The sequence below is a fragment of the Lagenorhynchus albirostris genome, chromosome 3 (genome assembly GCF_949774975.1).
Source record: "Lagenorhynchus albirostris chromosome 3, mLagAlb1.1, whole genome shotgun sequence".
Lineage (NCBI taxonomy): Eukaryota > Metazoa > Chordata > Mammalia > Artiodactyla > Delphinidae > Lagenorhynchus > Lagenorhynchus albirostris.
The window spans coordinates 45674371-45695622 of record NC_083097.1 but is presented as its reverse complement, the minus strand read 5'-3'; the positions used below and the strand labels follow the sequence as shown (position 1 = coordinate 45695622).

Genomic DNA, 21252 nt, shown 5'->3' with positions numbered 1-21252 from the left:
GAAAGGCTACCTCCCAAGTATGCCACGCCAAAAATTCCTGATGGAGCATTCCAATAGTAGATGGAAATTATTAAACACTTTTTGACCTAGAAGGGTTTTAATCATGACTTTAAGATTTATCTTAGTATTTCACATGCAGCTGCTACCTCAGCCTTGGGATAGCTTGGGAGAGTCTGGATACATTTTTAACATAGTCTCACAGATGCCACACAGTTGACTGAAGGATGGCACAGTATATCCTCACTGAGCACGAAGAGACACATTGGATAAAGTACATCAAAATGAGCCACTGACTACTGACTACCACGCTCCAGAATTAATGTTGCTTCATGGAAGTTCAGTTAACAGTAGACTGTATTTTACTTTAAAGCAAGAACATTGCATCCCTGAAAGTCTAGCCTCAGTATAGATGTAGTTAAAATGGGAAGGTTAAATTAGTTCCTGAAAGATAACCAATGTGCTGAACCAAAGAGCTATTATTAATCTGGATAAGAGTTAAGTAGGTGAAATACATATTTGTTTGTTGAGTATGTAGATGTCTTGTATAATTGCGGTTGTAGTGGAATTCATAGTTCATATTTAACATAACGCTGAGGCTTTCTGCAACAACCAAAGACATCATCATAGTTCCCATTCCAAATAAAAATCTTAGCACTTATTTACTAGGCGGGCAAAGGGATAATGATTTTAAGTTAAACTAAAGAGGTGGTTAGAAGTTTATCAAGGCAGTGGAGGCTGCTCAGCAGGGGCAATGAACTAATTCACTGTCTTAAAGCAATTCTTCTTATAAGCCCGTAGATATAATGCTAACTTGTAAACTGCCATCTTAGGACTTAAGAAACTTCATGCACCTTCTACATCCACTCACAACCCCGAAAGCTGAAATGCGGGTCCACTAAATGGCTGTTTTTGTTTGTTTGTTTGTTTTGCGGTACGCGGGCCTCTCACTGTTGTGCCTCTCCCGTTGCGGAGCACAGGCTCCGGACGCTCAGGCTCAGCGGCCATGGCTCACGGGCCCAGCCGCCCCGCGGCATGTGGGATCTTCCCGGACCGGGGCACGAACCCGTGTCCCCTGCATCGGCAGGCGGACTCTCAACCACTGCGCCACCAGGGAAGTCCTAAATGGCTGTTTAGAGGAAATAATTTCCAGTCCAATTTTTCATTTACATTTAGAACAGAAAGGAATGTCCCCAAACCAAAGCTCTTGGAAGTATCTGCTCAAAACAATCAAGGTTTGATTATAAAAGTAATCGGAGGGATGGAGTGATGAGGAGAGGGGTGACAGAGGAAGAGAAATTTGTTCTTGAAACACTAATTGAGTTGCATCAAAGACAAAAGATGGCTGTCTACAATTTACACACTAACACAAACATACACTTTGTAAGATGTCTTTGTTCTTTTGAATACAAATTGAGTTAGGCCATTAGTAAAAATGATCTGTGGTTATTTAAGCTGTTGGCCGACAGAATATGGGAGATATTGTATGCGTGTGTGTGTGTATACACATTTGTGTGCATGATGGCCTAAAGGGTGAAAAACCTCGGAACCACAGTGTTATAAATAATATAGCTTGATGCCAATAGAAGTTTACTTAGTGAATCCTAGGCTGGTTCTTCTTTTGCCAAACTTGATTCTAAAACCAGGATCTCTTGATGAGATTAGGAGGCGAGAATTTTTCTCTCTTTTCATGTGCTTTACAGCAGGAGCATAGGTGCTCAATTCATTGAGCTCTGTGACGATCCTTTTTGGAAGCGTCTCACTTAGAAAATCACACTGGGGTAGGGGCTTCAGAACTGAGGATCAATTAGTAAGCCTCTACTTCCATTGAGGTTTGAAGAATAGAAATTATTGGATGTCCCTTGGCCCTGACACCTGGGCCATTCTTGCATTCTGCTCCCGACTGGCATACAGTAGCTCAAGTCTGGTATGTTTGACATTGTGGAAGTGGGTACTTGGCTTAGGTCTTCTGGTTCTAGAGCCGTTTAATTTCAATGGCAATTAGCTCTTCAGGGAAGGAGTTTACAAGAAGGCAAAACGCAACTTTCTTTCCCATTTTCTACCCTCTCTGATTTTGCTTTCCATTTTACAATAATAGGCATATCAACGTTCTTCTGAAAAAGCCATCTGAGACATCATATTGAGGTCCTTGACATCTGTACGTATGTATGTGAGATCAGGTCTGAGAGAGGATGCGAAGGTCTTCCTAGTTCTATTGCTTCATATTAGATTGTAAAAGTCAGCTTAACAGCTATATCATTTAACATGGCCATTTTCTAGACCATGTTAAAGAAATATTACAATATCATGCAAACAGGCTTCTGTTGCAAACAAATCTGCTTTGATGGCCCCTGCCTTCTCTTTCTTCCCTTCACTTTAATTTCTGTGATTTTTGAAGCTAGTTGCCCCATTAAAATCTAATAAAGCATTAATGTCTTCTTGTCTTCACTAGGCTAAGGTCTACCTTGCAGAGTGCCAAAGTGAAGATTTATTGCCAATTAGTGGATCTTAAGCTAAGATGAGCAATAATAAGAATGTGGATATGCTTAAGACATCCCAAATGCTTTCTCCTGTAATTTTCATCTTCTAACTTACTAGTAATATACGTGACCTAGTTCCCTGACTTGCAGGCATTTATCCTCCAGAGATCTCTTTAGATATGCATCTTTCCCTATCAATATCCTTGCTCAAGAATCTCGCGCTCAATACTTTCACGGGAAGTGTCTCTGTTTTTGAAAAGAGAAAAAAATCTTTTACATGATCACCAAAAAAGGGGAAAGTTCACTTAATGGAACTGCCCTTCCAAATATGCCAGTGTGTGCCGGCTGCCTTAAAGTCCTAGCCGCAAACCATGCTGGGTGGTGACAGATGCTGTGTCTCTTTTCAGTCCTCGCTTAGAATCGCTGGTGGGATTGGTTTGCTTGTTAATCATATATGGTCTTCAGGAAATCCAGGAGAAGGAATCTCTAGGAGGAAGAATGTGGGTGTTCAAATGGTTTCCTTTCTCCTCTCAAATTGCTTATGGCACCCCTAAGATTTTTCTGTAACTCTCAGCTCCAAAGGGAGGTCTCTGAGTAACTTACTTAAGCATGTTTAAAGGCTTACAGAATGGGGATATGCCTTAAAGGTATAAATACTTGGATTGAAAAAGATTAGAGATGATACTCAATCTGAGAGCCATGGAGATACTGTTTAACTGACTGCTAGCCAGGTAAAAGGACCTAGGGAGGTGCGAGCAGAAGGCAATGTTTGGGGAAGCAAGCCTACATCCTATGGGAAGAGGTGCTCTAACAAGCTTCAACTTGACCTCTGTTCCAAGAGTTGGTAATTGTTCCAGAAAGTCGTGGTGGTATATGTCATGGGGGGGAGCTCAGGCCTTGGAATCCCACCGCTACTCATATCCTTCTTGGTTAAGACGCTTGTTACATAACACATTCAGCAGATACCTCTGTCTGTCAGTGCCCTCAAATATTCAGAATGTTGGCTGGTGCAGTCTTGGGTTAGGTATTCCTTATTTAAACATCTAAACTAAGACTACTGTTAAAATCTACTTCCAGTCAGGTAAATATTAATCTCTTGGTAAATTTGCAAGGGCCTTAAACAATATTTCAAGTTCTTTATAGTCAGTGGTCTTCTCAGTTATAATGACACTGAAAAATAGATACCTTTCCTGAACAGTAAACCAACCAGACCCATGACAGTCTCCCTAAACATTTCCACTTGATTTTCGATTGAGAGTAAAGCAAATAAGGCCTCCTGAGATCTCGCCCTGCTCACACCACACACACAACCAATTTCTTCGTTATCATCCCTACAAGTGAATAGCATAATTTGAACCCGTAGCCCAAAACTCAGTGGTACTGAAATTATAATCAGAGGTCCCAGCAGTAGCTTAATCTAAGAAACCTGAAACAAAAAGAGCCTAGAAGACAAATAACAAATCACATGCAAACATCTGATGTTTATAGATGGATAGTCCTTACAAAGTTAAGATCACATATTTGTCACTTATTAACACCGGAAATCTCCCCGGAATTGAATGCATGTTCGAGCCACAGACATCAAAGATTTCCCTCAAATAATTATTAGGCAGTATAAATGAAGGCTAATTGACCATTTATAAATGCTATTTTTAGCAACCAACCCCTCTGGAGCTGCCTGTACCGGGACACTAACAGCCACAGTTGGGCTGCGGTGGAGGAGGGGTTTCCCTGAGCCTCGTGTTCTGCTTTGCGGCAGTGATGGCTGGATCTGTCTCCAAACTCTCGGACATTTTGTCGCAGATGATATCCACGAGACGCTCAAATGTCTGCTTCACATTAACGTTATCCTTGGCACTTGTTTCAAAAAACTCAAAACCTGGAAGAAACACAAAGAAACACAGCTTGGTCGCTTCATACTTCTGCGGAAATTAAATGGGACATGGTGATGGTAGGACAGCAGTGGCTGGTAGGTTTGGTTTGGGTGGGAGATGAGAGGCAGGACTGAACAAATGCTACCATCTTGCTATCCATTAACAAGCATTATAAAGTCGAATTAGTGATGTTCACATCTTATTTTTCTCTAGACAAAAAAAAAAAAAAAATGCCTTGGCAAGAGTTAGTTAGTAAGGACGACATGAAGAATCCTTGACACAGTCTGTCTCTGCCATCTCTTCCTGCAACCCCTGGATCAGCATGCAGCCTCTTCTAATCTTTTCTAGGTCTGGGGTTATTTGGCTTTTTTTTTTTTTAATTTCCTCATTTCAGATTCTACCAAAATTATTAATTTTCATTTTTTCTTTAACTTCAGGCTTAGAAGACTTCATGTTCATATTCTGCTGTGAAAGGGACTCCCAAACTCCAACATAATGCAGCTCTAACTTTTTCCATGTCTGTCCTACTGCTGCCTAGTAAAGTGTTTGAGGGTAGGCCTTTGGTAAATTTCCAGTATTTAACTGGACATAAGGTGGCACTAAAGAATCATTGGATTTACCCTAAGCGTGCTCCAGCCTCCTTTAGGAAATTTGAGTGGTGTTAGCCTAACAGCCCTCCAGGGCTTTGTATACCATTGCAGCTAGCTACTGGTGCTGATTTTTCCATATCTTCTGTTACCTGTCAGCAGCAATGTTTTATCAACATCTGGGAAAGGACACGATAAATTTCAAATAAGCTGCCAGAAGTGCAAGAAGTTACAAAAAAATCCAGTGACAGTTTCACGCATCGACTGATGTGTCATGTCACTGTACCTGGGTAGAAGCAGCCTTAGTAGGTTGCTCTGTACACAGCCTTGTCACTATTGTTTGCATTCACATTCCACGGGCTGAGCTTGCCAGTCAGTTGCCATGACAACCTCCCCACTAGGCCAGCCAGAGATTGCTCTGGTCCATCCAGGGAATGTTGATTTAGGATGTATTGGGTTGAACACAGAAATGCTGTGCTAATCCATTCTGAATTTTACACCCTATAAATCCTCTGGTTACATCTGGTCCTATCTCTGAGGAGCCACATGGATTCAGAATGATTAAATCATGTGATTTCATCCCAGCTCCTGGGGCCAAAAGAGGAAAAAATGGATTAATATTTTGAATCCATGTCAAAATCGCTCTCATGAGCTAGAAATACTTATTTTCTTAAGCAGTATTGAAGATAAACAACAAAAAGCAATTTTCGTGAATTAAAATTTAGTTAAGATAGATGATGATATCTGAGCTCGAATTTCTTTAGTTACTGTGTATTCTACTGTTAAAATCCGAGTGAGTAACGGCAGGATTTGAGCTGAAAGAGCGAGCATGAGTTAAGCCAGGTTCTATAAAATAGAGAATATTTCAAGCCCTCTTTGCCTTGTATTTATTTCCCTTGCATTTGTCTCTCTGGACAGTGTTTACATAGCTCTCTTAAATTCCTAATTTCTTTACAAAATTCCTATCTGGCATTAACAGAATTCTCTTTTCTAATGTTTGCAAGCTATAGGGCTAGATCATTCACCTTTCAGCAATTGGATCCAGATTTTGGAAAGCACAATTGCTTAGAATCCATACTTGCCTAGATGTCAGAACTATTTGCATCCTTGTGGGGATTTTCTCAGTGTTAACAGGAGGGTGCTTTAAGTCACAAGATACCAAAACCCCACTGAAAGCAGGATCCCTAAATGAGACTTTGTGACAAATTATGGGATTTTTTTTTTCTCCAAAGGTTTCACTTTTCTCTCATCGCTTCTGCTGACACATCTTTTATTTATTAGCATGATTTGGGGGAAGGCACTGAACTTGAAGGGTATCATAAAAGATTTGGCCATTGTAAAACAAACCACAGTAATCCGTGCAAACCTTTATCAAATGTGATTCTTTTAAGCTGGGCTTAGAGACACACAATGCTGCTGGTGTACAACTTAAGGTCAGTAAGATGATCCTTGAGCCCAGGAGCCAGAATGCTCTGTGTCTTGACCTTAACCTGGAACCCCAGGAAGAGAACACCATATTATAACAGCCCTCCATTTATCCAGCATGGCTGGAGAAGGAGACGCCATAATGTGGTGAGAGGGATGGATTGTCAGATGGGAGATTTAGCCATAGGAGCAATACTTACTGGCTTTGTGACCATGGGAAAGTCATGTTTTTATTCTTATGTTCTTTATTTATGACGTTTGTCTTACATTAGGCTCAAATGAGAAAATATATGTAAAAGTGCCAAGCAAACCAGAAAATGTTATTATATAATTATACAATAACTATATAATTAAATACTATTATTATAACAACAATAATAGTAAGAAACTAACATTTGGGAGGTTACTGTAGAACAGGTGCTATTTAAAACACTGTATCTGTAAGGTAGGTGGCAGTATTTTCTCCAAATTATTGACAAGGAAATAGAGGCACAAAATGGCTGAGTACTTTGCTCATTTACTTGATCAGCCAGTAGTGGCAAAGCTGGCATTTGAACTAAACCTGAACACTCTCCTCCTCCTTCAGATACTCTGCAAAGCCTACTGTTTGGTTCCAGTTGAACTGGAAGTTCTATGTTAAGTAATACAACAAACTTTCATCAGTTTACATAGTTAGTGATTAACTAGATTTAACACTCTCAACTGGAAGTTCTATGTTAAGTAATACAACAAACTTTCATCGATTTACATAGTTAGTGATTAACTAGATTTAACACTCCGGGTGAAACATATGAAACATCTTTTCTTAATGATTCCAAAGGTACTCTGGTATTTTGTGCTGCTTAAGGTTCATCAAGGTGGCCATCAGGACAGCTATATGTCTATAGAGAAATATGTGAAAGGTTCTGGAAATTAGGCCTCCTCTCATTGACCACATGTGCTGTTGGTCATAAAATGAGATATTCAGGATCAAACTCAACATCATTATTTTAGCATATAGTTGTTTGGATTCAGGGCAAAGCAAGTTTACTGTGCAATAAATGATTCTCCATCCTGGGGAATCAGTATCTACAACCAAGCAACTCTATGTGCGACCACACTCCACACCTATGGGTGTCCATGGTGTTTAAAGCTCATGAACTAAATTGTAACCACAAATTCAAACACTTCAGCCTTTATTCTTCTACTGAGTCATTGTTGGGTTTTATGGCCATTACCTACCAATGTATCATACTAAATTCAACTATAGCAGCATGACCTTGTTCTTAGAAATATTTAACCTCCCATTCGTACACACGAACATCAGTGGAAAGCCAGCACTTCAGTCAGTGATCCCTAGGAAACAGTCTTTTTCATAAAACTTTGAAGATCATTTCCAATTTACTAGGTAGGACAGCGTGATTTGGCAGATCGAATAAGTAGCCCAAGGTCACAGAGCAAGCTGATTGTGAAGGGTGACAGAGATCTCCTAATAAATAGGTTACTGACTTAGCCTACAGCCTTGGACACCTGTCCCTCAGACTATATCATCCTGTATTAATAATTGCAGCATACACATGTTTTCATCAACAAATCAGTGAACACTTTCAGTTGATCACAGAAGCACTAATCATCCATTCTAATTTCTCTCTGGCACAGACAGCACTGTTCCAAGCTGGATAAGCCTTGCACCATGGTTCAGAACATCTTTTTTAAAAAAAAATTTATTGGACTATAAGTTGATTTACAATGTTGTGTTTCAGGTGTACAGCAAAGTGATTCAGTTACATACATACCTTCATTCTTTTTCAGATTCTTTTCCCGTATAAATTAAGAATATTAAGTAGTGTTCTTGCTAGTTATCTATTTTATATATAGTAGTGTATATGTTAATCCCAAACTCCTGATTTATCCGCCGCCACCATATTTCCCCTTTGATAACCATAAGTTTGTTTCTGAAATCTGTGAGTCTGTTTCTGTTTTGTAAATAATTTCATTTGTATTTTTTTAGATTCCACATATAAGTAATATCAACAGATATTTGTCCTTCTCTAAGTGTCTTACTTAGTATAATAATCTCTAGATCCATCCATGTTGCTGCAAATGGCATTATTTCATTCTTTTTTATGGCTGAGTAATATTCCACTGTATATATGTATCACATCTTCTTTATCCATTCCTCTGTCAATGGACAGTTAGTTGCTTCCATGTCTTAGCTATTGTAAATAGTGCTGCAATGAACATTGGGGTACATGTATCTTTTCAAATTATGGTTTTCTCTGGAAAAAACACAGGAGTGGGATTGCTGGCTCATATGGCAGCTCTGTTTTTAGTTTTTTAAGGAACCTCCATACTGTCCTCCATAACAGTTGTACCAATTTGCATTCCCACCAACAGTCTAGGAGGGTTCCCTTTTCTCCACATCCTCTCCAGCATTTACTGTTTGTAGATACTGTAATGTTGGCCATTCTGACCATTGTGAGGTGACACCTCATTGTAGGTTTGATTTGCATTTCTCTAATAATTAGTGACGTTGAGCATCTTTTCATGTGCTTTTTGGCCAACTGTATGTCTTCTTTGGAGAAATGTCTATTTAGATCATCTGTCCATTTTTTGACTGGGTTTTTGGTTTTTTGATATAGAGCTGCATGAGCTGTTTGTATATTTTGGAGATTAATCCCTTGCTGGTTGCTCCATTTGCAAATATCTTCTCTCATTCTGTGTGTTATCTTTTCACTTTATGGTTTTCTTTGCTGTGCAAAAGCTTTTAAGTTTAATTAGGTCCCATTTGTTTATTTTTTGTTTTCATTACTCTAGGAGGAGGATCCAAAAAGATACTGCTGTGATTTATGTCAAAGAGTGTTCTGCCTATGTCTTCCTCTAAGAGTTATAGTGTCCAGCCTTACATTTAGGTCTTTAATCAATTTTGAGTGTACTTCTGTGTATGGTGTTAGTGTTCTAATTTCATTCATTTACATGTAGCTGTCAAGTTTTCCCAGCACCACTTATTGAAAAGACTGGCTTTTCTCCATCGTATATTCTTGCCTCCTTTGTCGTAGATTAATTGACCATAGATGCAAGGGTCTATTTCTGAGCTTTCTATCCTGGTCCATTGACACAGCAATTTGTCTTTGCACCAGTACCATACTGCTTTTTTTTTTTTCTTCTAATTTTATTTATTTTTTTGGCTGCATTGGGTCTTTGTTGCTGTGCATAGGCTTTTCTCTAGTTGTGGGGAGTGGGGAGTACTCTTTGTTGCCGTGTGTGGGCTTCTCATTGCTGTGGCTTCTCTTGTTGTGGAGCATGGGCTCTAGGCGCACAGGCTTCAGTAATTGTGGAATGCAGGCTCAGTAGTTGTGGCACATGGGCTTAGTTGCTCCGTGGCATGTGGGATATTCCCAGACCAGGGATTGAACCTGTGTCCCCTGTATTGGCAGAAGGATTCTTAACCACTGTGCCACCCAGGGAAGTCCCTACCATACTGTTTTGATCACTGTAGCATTATAGTATAGTCTGAAGTCAGGGAACCTGATTTCTCCAGCTCAGTTTTTCATTCTCCAGAATGCTTTAGCTATTTGGGGCTTTTTGTGTTTCCATACAAATTTTAAGATTTTTTGTTCTAGATCTGCAAAAAAAGCCATTGGTAATTTGATAGGGATTGCATTGAATTGGTAGATTGCACTGGGTAGTATAGTCATTTTGACGATATTGATTCTTCCAATCCAAGAACATAGTGTGTCTTTCCATCTGTTTGTCTTCAATTTCTTTCATCAGCATGTTATAGTTTTCAGGGTACAGGTCTTTTGCCTCCTTAGGTAGGTTTAGTCCTAGGTATTTTATTCTTTCTGATGTGATGATAAATGGGATTGTTTCCTTAATTTCTCTTTCTGATCTTCCATTGTTAGTGTATATAAATGCAAGAAATCCCAGTGTATTAATTTTGTACCCTGCCGCTTTACCGAATTCATTGATGAGCTCTAGTAGTTTGCTGGTAGCATCTTTAGGATTTTCTATGTATAGTATCATGTCTTTTGCAAACAGTTTTACTACTTTTCCAATTTGGATTCCTTTTATTTTCTTTTTCTTCTCTGATTGATATGGCTAGAACTTCCAAAACTATATTGAATAAAAGTGGTGAGAGTGGGCATTCTTGTCTTGCTCCTGATCTTAGAGGAAATGCTTTCAGTTTCTCACCATTGAGAATGATGTTTGCTGTGGGTTTGTCATATGTGGCCTTTATTATGTCGAGGTAGGTTCCCTCTGTGCCCACTTTCTGGAGAGTTTTTAATCATAAATGGGTGTTCAATTTTGTCAAAAGATTTTTCTGCATTTACTGAGATTATCATATGGTTTTTCTCCTTCAGTTTGTTAATATGGTGTATCATATTGATTGATTTGCGTATATTGAAGAATCCTTGCATCCCTGGGATAAATCACAATTGATCATGATGTATGATCCTTTTAATGTGTTGCTGGATTCGGTTTTAATGTGTTGCTGGATTCGGTTTGCTAGTATTTTTATTGAGGATTTTTGCATCTATGTTCATCAGTGACATTTCCCTGTAATTTTCTTTTTTTGTGGTATCTTCATCTGGTTTTGGTATCAGGGTGATGGCAACCTCAAAGAATGAGCTTGGGAGTGTTCCTTCATCTGCAATTTTTTGGAAGAGTTTGAGAAGGATAGGTATTAGTTCTTCTCTAAATGTTTGCTAGAACTTGCCTGAGAAGCCCTCTGGTACTGGGCTTTTGGAAGATTTTTAATCACAGTTTCAATTTCAGTGCTTGTGATGGGTCTGTTCACAGTTTCTATTTCTTCCTGGTTCAGTCTTGGAAGGTTGTACCTTTCTAAGAATTTGTCCATCTCTTCTAGGTTGTCCGTTTTATTGGCATATAGTTGTTTGTACTAATTCTTATGATACTTTTTGTATCTGTGGTGTCAGTTGTATCTTATTTTTCATTTCTTTTTTTTTTTAACATCTTTACTGGAGTATAATTGCTTTACAATGGTGTATGAGTCTCTACTGTATAAAAAAGAGAATCAGCTATACGTATACATATATCCCCATATCCCCTCCCTCTTGCATCTCCCTTACACCCTCCCTATCCCACCCCTCTAGGTGGTCACACAGCACTTAACTGATCTCCCTGTGCTATGCAGCTACTTGCCACTACTATCTATTTGATATTTGGTAATATATATGTCCATGCCACTCTCTCACTTTGTCCCAGCTTACCCTTTCCCCTCCCAGTGTCCTCAAGTCCATTCTCTATATCTGCTTCTTTATTCCTGTCCTGCACCAAGGTTCTTCAGAACCATTTATTATTATTTTTTAGATTCCATATATATGTGTTAGCATACGGTATTTGTTTTTCTCTTTCTGACTTACTTCACTCTGTATGGCAGTCTCTAGGTCCATCCACCTCACTACAAATAACTCAATTTCATTTCTTTGTATGGCTGAGTAATACTTCATTGTATATATATACCACATCTTCTTTATCCATTCATCTATCGATGGACACTTAGATTGCTTCCATGTCCTGGCTATTGTAAATAGAGCTGCAGTGAACATTGTGGTACATGACTCTTTTTGAATTATGGTTTTCTCAGGGTAGATGCCCAGTAGTGTGATTACTGGGTCTTATGGTAGTTCTATTTTTACTTTTAAAGGAACCTCCATACTGTTCTCCATAGTGGCTGTATCAATTTACATTCCCACCAACAGTGCAAGAGGATTCCCTTTTTCCCACACCCTCTCTAGCATTTATTGTTTGTAGATATTTTGATGATGGCCATTCTGACTGGTATCAGGTGATACCTCATTGTAATTTTGTTTTGTATTTCTCTAATGATTAGTGATGTTGAGCATCCTTTCATTTGTTTGTTGGTACTCTTTATATCTTTGGAGAAATGTCTTTTTAGGTCTTCTGCCCATTTTTGGATTGGGTTGTTTGTTTTTTTGATATTGAGTTGCATGAGCTGCTTGTATATTTTGTAGATTAATCCTTTGTCAGTTGCTTCGTTTGCAAATATTTTCTCCTGTTCTGAGGGTTACCTTTTCATCTTGTTTATGGTTTCCTTTGGTTTCCTTTGCTGTGCAAAAGCTTTTAAGTTTCACTAGGTCCCACTTGTTTAGTTTTGTTTTTATTTCCATTTCTCTAAGAGGTGGGTCAGAAAGGATCTTGTTGTGATTTACGTCATGAAATGTTCTGCCTATGATTTCCTCTAAGAGTTTTATAGTGTCTGGCATTACATTTAGGTCTTTAATCCATTTTGAGTTTATTTTTGTGTATGGTGTTAGGGAGTGTTCTACTTTCATTCTTTTACATGTAGCTGTCCAGTTTTCCCAGCACCACATATTGAAGAGGCTGTCTTTTCTCCATTGTATATCCTTGCCTCCTTTGTCATAGATTAGTTGACCATAGGTGCATGGGTTTATCTCTGGGCTTTCTATCTTGTTTCATTGATCTATATTTCTGTTTCTGTGCCAGTACCATACTGTCTTGATTACTGTAGCTTTGTATAGTCTGAAGTCAGGGAGCCTGATTCCTCCAGCTCCATTTTTCTTTCTCAAGATTGCTTTGGGTATCAGGATCTTTTGACTTTCCATACAAATTGTGAAATTTTTTGTTCTAGTTCTGTGAAAAAATGCCATTGGTAGTTTGATATGGATTGCATTGAATGTGTAGATTGCTTTGGGCAGTACATTCATTTTCACAGTGTTGAGTCTTCCAATCCAAGAACATGGTATATCTCTCCATCTGTTTCTATCATCTTTAATTTCTTTCATCTTTAATTTCTTTCATCAGTGTCTTATAGTTTTTGCATATAGGTATTTTGTCTCTTTATGTAAGTTTATTCCTATTTATTTTATTCTTTTTGATGCAGTGGTAAATGGGAGTGTTTCCTTAATATCCCTTTCAGATTTTTCATCATTAGTGTATAGGAATGCAAGAGATTTCTGTGCATTAATTTTGCATCCTGCTACTTTACCAAATTCATTGATTAGCTCTAGTTTTCTGGTAGCATCCTAAGGATACTCTATATATATATAGTATGATGTCCTCTGCAAACAGTGACAGCTTTACTTCTTTTCTGATTTGGATTCCTTTTATTTCTTTTTCTTCTCTGATTACTGCGAATAACAGTGGGGAGAGTGGCAACCTTGTCTTGTTCCTGGTGTTAGAGGAAATGTTTTCTGTTTTTCACTGTTGAGAACAATGTTGGCTGTGGGTTTGTCATATATGGCCTTTATTATGTTGAGGTGGGTTCCCTCTATGCCTACTTTCTGTAAGGTTTTTATCATAAATGCTGTTGAATTTTGTCAAAAGCTTTTTCTGCAACTATTGAGATGATCATATGGTTTTTCTCCTTCAATTTGTTAATATGGTGTATCACATTGATTGATTTGCATATACTGAAAAATCCCTGCATTTCTGGGATAAACCCCACTTGATCATGGTGTATAATCCTTTTAATGTGTTGTTGGATTGTATTTACTAGTATTTGGTTGAGGATGTTTGCATCTATGTTCATCAGGGATACTGGCCTGTTGTTTTCTTTTTTTGTGATACCTTTTTCTGGTTTTGGTATCAAGGTGATGGTGGCCTCATAGAATGAGTTTGGGAGAATTCTCCCCTCTGCTATATTTTGGAAGAGTTTGAGGAGGATAGGTGTTAGCTCTTCTCTAAATGTTTGATAGAATTCACCTGTGAAACCATCTGGTCCTGGGCTTTTGTTTGTTGGAAGATTTTAATCATAGTTTCAATTTCAGTGCTTGTGATTGCTCTGTTTATATTTTCTATTTCTTCCTGGTTTATATTTTCTATTTCTTCCTGGTTCAGTCTCAGAAGGTTGTGCCGTTCTCAGAATTTGTGCTGTTCTCAGAATTTGTCCATTTCTTCCAGGTTGTCCATTTTATTGGCATATAGTTGCTTGCAGTAATCTCTCATTAACCTTTGTATTTCTGCAGTGTCAGTTGCTACTTCTCCTTTTTCATTTCTAATTTCATTTCTAATTCTATTCTACCACTGCATCATATTCTATTCTATCTTTTTTTCTTGATGAATCTGGCTAATGGTTTATCAATTGTTTATCTTCTCAAAGAACCAGCTTTTAGTTTTATTGATCTTTGCTATTGTTCATTTCTTTTATATTTTTTTCTGATCTGATCTTTATGATTTCTTTCCTTCTGCTAACTTTGGGGTTCTTTATCTAATTGCTTTAGGTGTAAGATTAAGTTGTTTATTTGAGATTTTTCTTGTTTCTTGAGGTACAGTTGTATTGCTATAAACATCTTCCTTAGAACTGCTTTTGCTGCATCCCATAGGTTTTGGGTCATTTTGTTTGCATTGTCATTTGTTTGTAGGTAGTTTTTGATTTCTTCTTTGATTTCTTCAGTGATTTCTTGCTTATTTAGTAGTGTATTGTTTAGCCTCCATGTGTATGTATTTTTTACAGATTTTTTTCCTGTAATTGATATCTAGTCTCATAATGTTGTGGTTGGAAAAGATACTTGATACAATTTCAATTTTCTTAAATTTATCGCTTGGTCTGTGACCTAAGATATGATCTATCCTGGAGAATGTTCCATGAGCACTTGAGAACAAAGTGTATTCTGTTGCTTTTGGATGGAATGTCCTATAATTATCAATTAAGTCCATCTTGTTTAATGTATCATTTAAAGCTTGTGTTTCCTTATTTACTTTCATTTTGGATGATCTGTCCATTGGTGAAAGTGGAGTGTTAAAGTCCCCTACTATTATTGTGTTACTATTGATTTCCCCTTTTATGGCTGTTTAGCATTTTCCTTATGTATTGAGGTGCTCCTATGTTGGGTGCATAAATATTTACAATTGTTATATCTTCTTCTTGGATTCATCCCTTGATAATTATATAGTGCCCTTCTTTAAAATAATGACTATTACAAGAGACAAAGTCTATTTTGTCTGATATGAGAATTGCTACTCCAGCATTCTTTTGATTTCCATTTGCATGGAATATCTTTTTCCATCACCTCACTTTCAGTCTGTATGTGTCCCTAGGTCTGAAGTGGGTCTCTTGTAGACAGCATATATATGGGTCTTGTTTTTGTATCCATTCAGCCAGTCTATGTCTTTCAGTTGGAGCATTTAATCCACTTACATTTAAGGTAATTTTGGATATGTATGTTTCTATTACCATTTTCTTAATTGTTTTGGGTTTGTTATTGTAGCTCTTTTCCCCCTCTTGTGTTTCCTGCCTAGAGAAGTTCCTTTAGCATTTGTTGTAAAGCTGGTTTGGTCGTGCTGAATTCTTAGCTTTTGCTTGTCTGTAAAGTTTTTAATTTCTCCATCAAATCTGAGTGGGATCCTTGCTGGGTAGAGTAATCTTGGTTGTAGGCTTTCCCTTTCATCAGTTTCATTATGTCCTGCCACTCCTTTCTGGCTTGCAGAGTTTCTGCTGAAAGATCAGCTGTTAACCTTATGGGGATTCCCTTGTGTGTTATTTTTCTCTTCCTGCTTTTAATATTTTTTCTCTGTATTTAATTTTTGATAGTTTGATTAATATGTGTCTTGGCATGTTTCTCCTTGGATTTATCCTGTATGGGAATCTCTGTACTTCCTGGACTTGGTTGGCTATTTCCTTTCCTATATTAGGGAAGTTTTCAACTGTAATCTCTTCAAGTATTTTCTCAGTCCTTTCTTCTTCTCTTCTTCTTCTGGATGCTATAATTTGAATGTTTGTGTGTTTAATGTTTTCTGAGAGGTCTCTGAGACTGCCCTCAATTCTTTTCATTCTTTTTTCTTTATTCTACTCTGCAGCAGTTATTTCCACTATTTTATCTTCCAGGTCACTTATCCGTTCTTCTGTGTCAGTTATTCTGCTATTGATTCCTTTCTAGATAATTTTAAATTTCATTTATTGTGCTGTTCATCATTGTTTGCTCTTTAGTTCTTCTAGGTCCTTGTTAAACGTTTCTTATATTTTCTCCATTTTATTTCCAAGTGTTTGGATCACTGTTGCTATCATTACTCTGAATTCTTTTTCAGGTAGGCTGCCTATTTCCTCCTCATTTGTTTGGTTTGGTGGGTTTTTACCTTGCTCCTTCATCTGCTGTTTCTCTGCCTTCTCATTTGCTTAACTTACTGTGTTTGGGGTCTCTTTTTGCAGGCTGCAGGTTCGTAGTTCCCATTGTTTTTGGTGCCTGCCCCCAGTGGCTAAAGTTGGTTCAGTGGGTTGTGTAGGCTTCCTGGTGGAGGGGACTGGTGCGCCTGTGTTCTGTTGGATGAGGCTGGATCTTGTCTTTCTGGCAGTCAGGGCTACATCCGGAAGTGGGTTTTGGGGTGTCTGTGAACTTAGTATGATTTTAGGCAGCCTCTCTGCTAATGGGTGGGGTTGTGTTCTGTCTTTCTAGTTGTTTGGCATGGGATGTCCAGCACTGGAACTTGCTGGTCATTGAGTGGAGGTGGGCCTTAGTGTTGAGAGAGAGATCTCTGGGAGAGCTCTTGCTGATTGATATTATGAGGTGCTGGGAGGTCTCTGGTGGACCAGTGTCCCGAACTCTGCTCTCCCACCTCAGAGGCCTCACACCCAGCCAGAGCACCAAGACCCTGTCAGCCACACGGCCAGGTATGTGGGGAGTTTCTTGCCTTTTGGGTAGTCTGAGGTCTCTGTCAGTGTTCTGTAGGAGCTGTTCCGCATGTAGATGTATTTTTGTAGAGGGAGTTGATCTCCATGTCTTACTCCTCTGCCATCTTGAAGGTCCTCCCTCATTTCTATTTTTATTGATTTGAGCCCTCTCTCTGTTTTCCTTGATGAGTCTGGCAAAAGGTTTATGGATTTTGTTTGTCTTTCCGAAGAGCCAGCCTTCATTGATCTTTTGTACTGTTTTCTTCATTTCTATTTCATTTATTTCTGCTCTGATCTTTATGATTTCTTTCCTTCTACTAACTTTGGGTTTTGGTTGTTCTTCTTTCTCTAGTTGCTCTAGATGTAAGGTTAGGTTGTTTGAACTTCCCTTTTGGAACTGCTTTTTTGCTGCCTCTGATAGGTTTTGGATCATCATGTTTTCATTGTCATCTGTCTCTAGGTACTTTTTTGATTTCCTCTTTGATTTCTTGAGTGATCCATTGGTTATTTAGTAGCATATTGTTTAGCCTCCATGTGTTTGTGTTTTTTTACAGTTTCTTTTTCCTGTAATTGATTTCTAATCTCATAGGGTTGTGGTTGGAAAAGATGCCTGATATGATTTCAATTTTCTTAAATTCATCAAGGCTTGATTTGTGGCCCAGGATATGATCTATCCTGAAGAATGTTTCATGTGCACCTAAGAAGAATGTGTATTCTGCTACTTTTGGATGGAATGTTCTACAAATATTAAGTCCATCTGGTCTAATGTGTCATTTAAGGCCTGGGTTTCCTTACTGGTTTTCTGTGTGGATGGTTTGTCCATTGATGAAAGTGAGGTGTTAAAATCCCCCACTACTATTGTGTTACTGTTGATTTCTCCCCTTATGGCTGTTAGCATTTGCCTTATATATTGAGGTGCTCCTATGTTGGGTGCATACATATTTACAATTGTTATATCTTCTTCCTGGATTGATCCTCACTTGTTCATTATGTAGTGTCCTTTGTGTCTTACAACAGTCTTAATTTTAGTCTATTTTGTCTGATGAGTATTGCTACATCAGTTTTCTTTTGATTTCCATTTGCATGTAATATCTATTTCCATACCCTCACTTTCAGTCTGTATGTGCCCCTCAGTCTGAAGTGAGTCTCTTGTAAGACAGCATATATACAGGTCTTGTTTTTATATCCCTTCAGCCAGTCTATGCTTTGATTGGAGCATTTACATTTAAGGTAATTACTGATATGTATGTTCTTATTGCCATTTTGTCAATTGTTTTGGATTTGTTTTTGTAGGTCTTTTTTCTTTCAGTTGTACGTCTTTTTTCTTCCAGTACGTCTTTTTTCTTCCAGTACCCTTTTGTTCTCTTGTGATTTGATGACTATCTTTAGTATTAGATTTGGATTCCTTTTGTGTGTGTGTATCTATTGTATATTTTTGGTTTGCAGTTCCCATGAGGTTTTGGTATAGCAGTCTATATATAAACAAGAGTGTTTTAAGTTACTGGTCTCTTAATTTCCAATGCATTTCCAATATCCTGCATTTGTACTCTCCTCTTCTGACGAATGCTGGGTTTGATATCCTATTTTTGTGTGGATGATTTCCTGCCTTTACTGGTGAGCTTTTCCATTAGTAATTTTCTTGTTTCTAATTATGGCCTTTATTTCCCCCACCTAGAGAAGGTCCCTTAGTGTGTGTTGTTAGGCTGGTGTGGTGGTGCTGAATTCTCTTAGCTTTTGCTTGTCTGTAAAGCTTTTGAGTTCTCTGTCGAGTCTGAACGAGAGCCTTGCTGGGTAGAGTATTCTTGTTTGTAGGTTTTTCCCTTTCATCACTTTAAATATATCATGCCACTCCCTTCTGGCTTACCGTTTCTGCTGATAACCTTATGGGGTTCCCTTGTGTGTTGATTTTACTATTTTCTCTTTGTTTTTAATTTTTGTCAGTTTGATTAGAATGTGTCTTGGTGTTCCTCCTTGGGTTTATCTTGTATGGGACTCTCTATACTTCCTGGACTTCTGTGACAGTTTCTTTTCACATGTTAGGGAAGTTTACAGCTATAATCTTTTCAAATATTTTCGCAGGCCCTTTCTCTTTCTCTTCTCCTTCTGGCATCCCTATAATGTGAACAGTGATGCATTTCATGTTGTCCCAGGGTGAGGCAGCAGAGAGAGGTGGTACAAACCAGATTTCACTCTTCTGCTCAAGGGATGTGATCCTACACCCTAACATCATACCAGTAGAAGGATACCTGCAGTAGAATCACCTGAAATACTTAAGAGCTTTTAAACTTCACCCCCAGACATACTGGAATTGTGAGGAGGAGAAGGGCCTTGAATATGCCCTTTAAATAGCTCCTTAGGTGGTTTCTTATGCACATGAAAGGTTAAGATTCACTAGCCTCTCTACACCCATGTTCATTACAGCATCATTCACAATAGCCAAAAGGTGGAAGCTAACCCAAGTATCCATCAACTGATGAATGGATAAACAAAATGTGGTATATACATACACTGGACCATTCAGCCTTAAAAGAAATTCTGACACATGTTACAACATGTGTGAATCTTGAAATCATGCAATGTGAAATAAACCAGTCACAAAGAAGTCAAATTCAGAGAGACTGAAGGTGGAGGGCCAGAGTCTGAGGGAGGGAAAAACAGTTGTCATTTAGAGTTTCACTTTTGCAAGATGTTCTGGGGATTGGTTGCAAAACAAAGTGAATACATGCTGAACTGTTCACTTAACATAAAATTTACCATGTTAGCCATTTTTATGTGTATTTTACCAAAATTTAAAAAAAATCATAGTGATAAATGCCTCTATTAAGAAACAAGAAGAATCTCAAACTTAATACCTCAATACCTCAAGAAACTAGAAAAAGAAGAACAAACAAAGTCCAAAGTTAGCAGAAGGAAGGAACTGACAAAGATCAGAGTTGAAATGAATGAAGTAGCAACAAACAAAAAGTAATAGCTGGTTCTCAGAAAAGATAAGCAAAATTGACAAACCCATAGCTAGACCTTCCAAGAAAAAAGAGAACTCAAATCAGAAATGAAAGAAGAGACATTACCACAGCAATACAAATGTTCATAAGAGATTGCCATGAACAATTATATGTCAACAAATTGGACAACCTATGTTTCTAGGAATTTATCCAAGATGGAATCATGAAGAAATAATCTGAACAGAACAATTACTAGTAAGGAAACTGGACCTCTCAACAAATAAAAGCCCAGGATGCTTCACTGGTGAATTCTATCAAAGAAGAATTCATAGCAACACTTCATTTTATGATATTTTTATATCAGCATTACCCAGGCACCAAAACAAGGACACAACAAGAAAATTACACATCAATATCCCTAAAGAAATCTTCAACATAATATTAGCAAACCAAATTCAACGATACAGTAAAAGAATTTTATACACCATGATTAAGTGGGTTATATTCCAGGGATGGATTAAGTGGGCTATATTCCAGGGATGCAAGGATGATTCAACATCTGCCTATCAATCAACATGATATACCACATGAACAAAATGAAGGATAAAAATCATCATCTCAATAGGTGCAGAAAAAGCATTTAACAAAATTCAGCATCCATGTATGATAAAAAAACTCTCACGAAGTGGATATAGAGGGACTGTACTTCAACATAATAAAGGCCATATATGCCCAGCCCACATCATACTCAATGAGTAACAGCATACTCAATGGAGAGAAGCTGAAAGCTTTTTCTCTAAGATCAAGGAACAAGGCAGAAATACCGTCTCTTGCCCCTTTGATTCACCATGGTAGTGGAAGTTTGAGTCAGAGAAATCAGGCAAGAAAAGGAAATAAAAGGCATCCAAATTGGAAAGGAAGGAGTAAAACTGTCAATACCTGCAGATGACATATTAAATATAGAAAAGCCTAAAGACTCCATCACAAAACTGTAGAACTAATAAACAAGTTTGGTAAAGTTGTAGGATACAAAATCAATTACATTAAAAAGGAATAAAATAAATTTAACCTAGGTGGTGAAAGATATGTATACTGAACTGCAAGACATTAATGAAAAAAATTGAAGATACAAATAAATGAAAAGATAGTTCATGCTCATAGATTGGAAGAGTATTGTTAAAATGTCCATACTACCCAAAGGAATCTACAGATTCAATGAAATCCCTATCAAAATTCCAATGGCACTTTTCACAGAAAGAGAACAAACAATCCTACATTTTATATGAAGCCACACAATACACCCCAAATAGTCAAAGCAATCTTGAGCAAGAACAAAGCTAGAGGCAACATCTCCCT

General features: G+C 37.9%; 1 protein-coding gene across 1 annotated transcript in view; it reads right to left on the bottom strand.

Moving 5' to 3' along the window:
* Nucleotides 1–4168: 4168 nt before the first annotated feature.
* Nucleotides 4169–21252, bottom strand: part of RAB3C (RAB3C, member RAS oncogene family) — a 274514-nt gene continuing 257430 nt past the window's right edge. The window contains exon 4 of the mRNA XM_060146087.1: nt 4169–4356. Within this exon, the coding sequence (XP_060002070.1) occupies nt 4169–4356 (188 nt within the window). The remainder of the gene's footprint in view (nt 4357–21252) is intronic.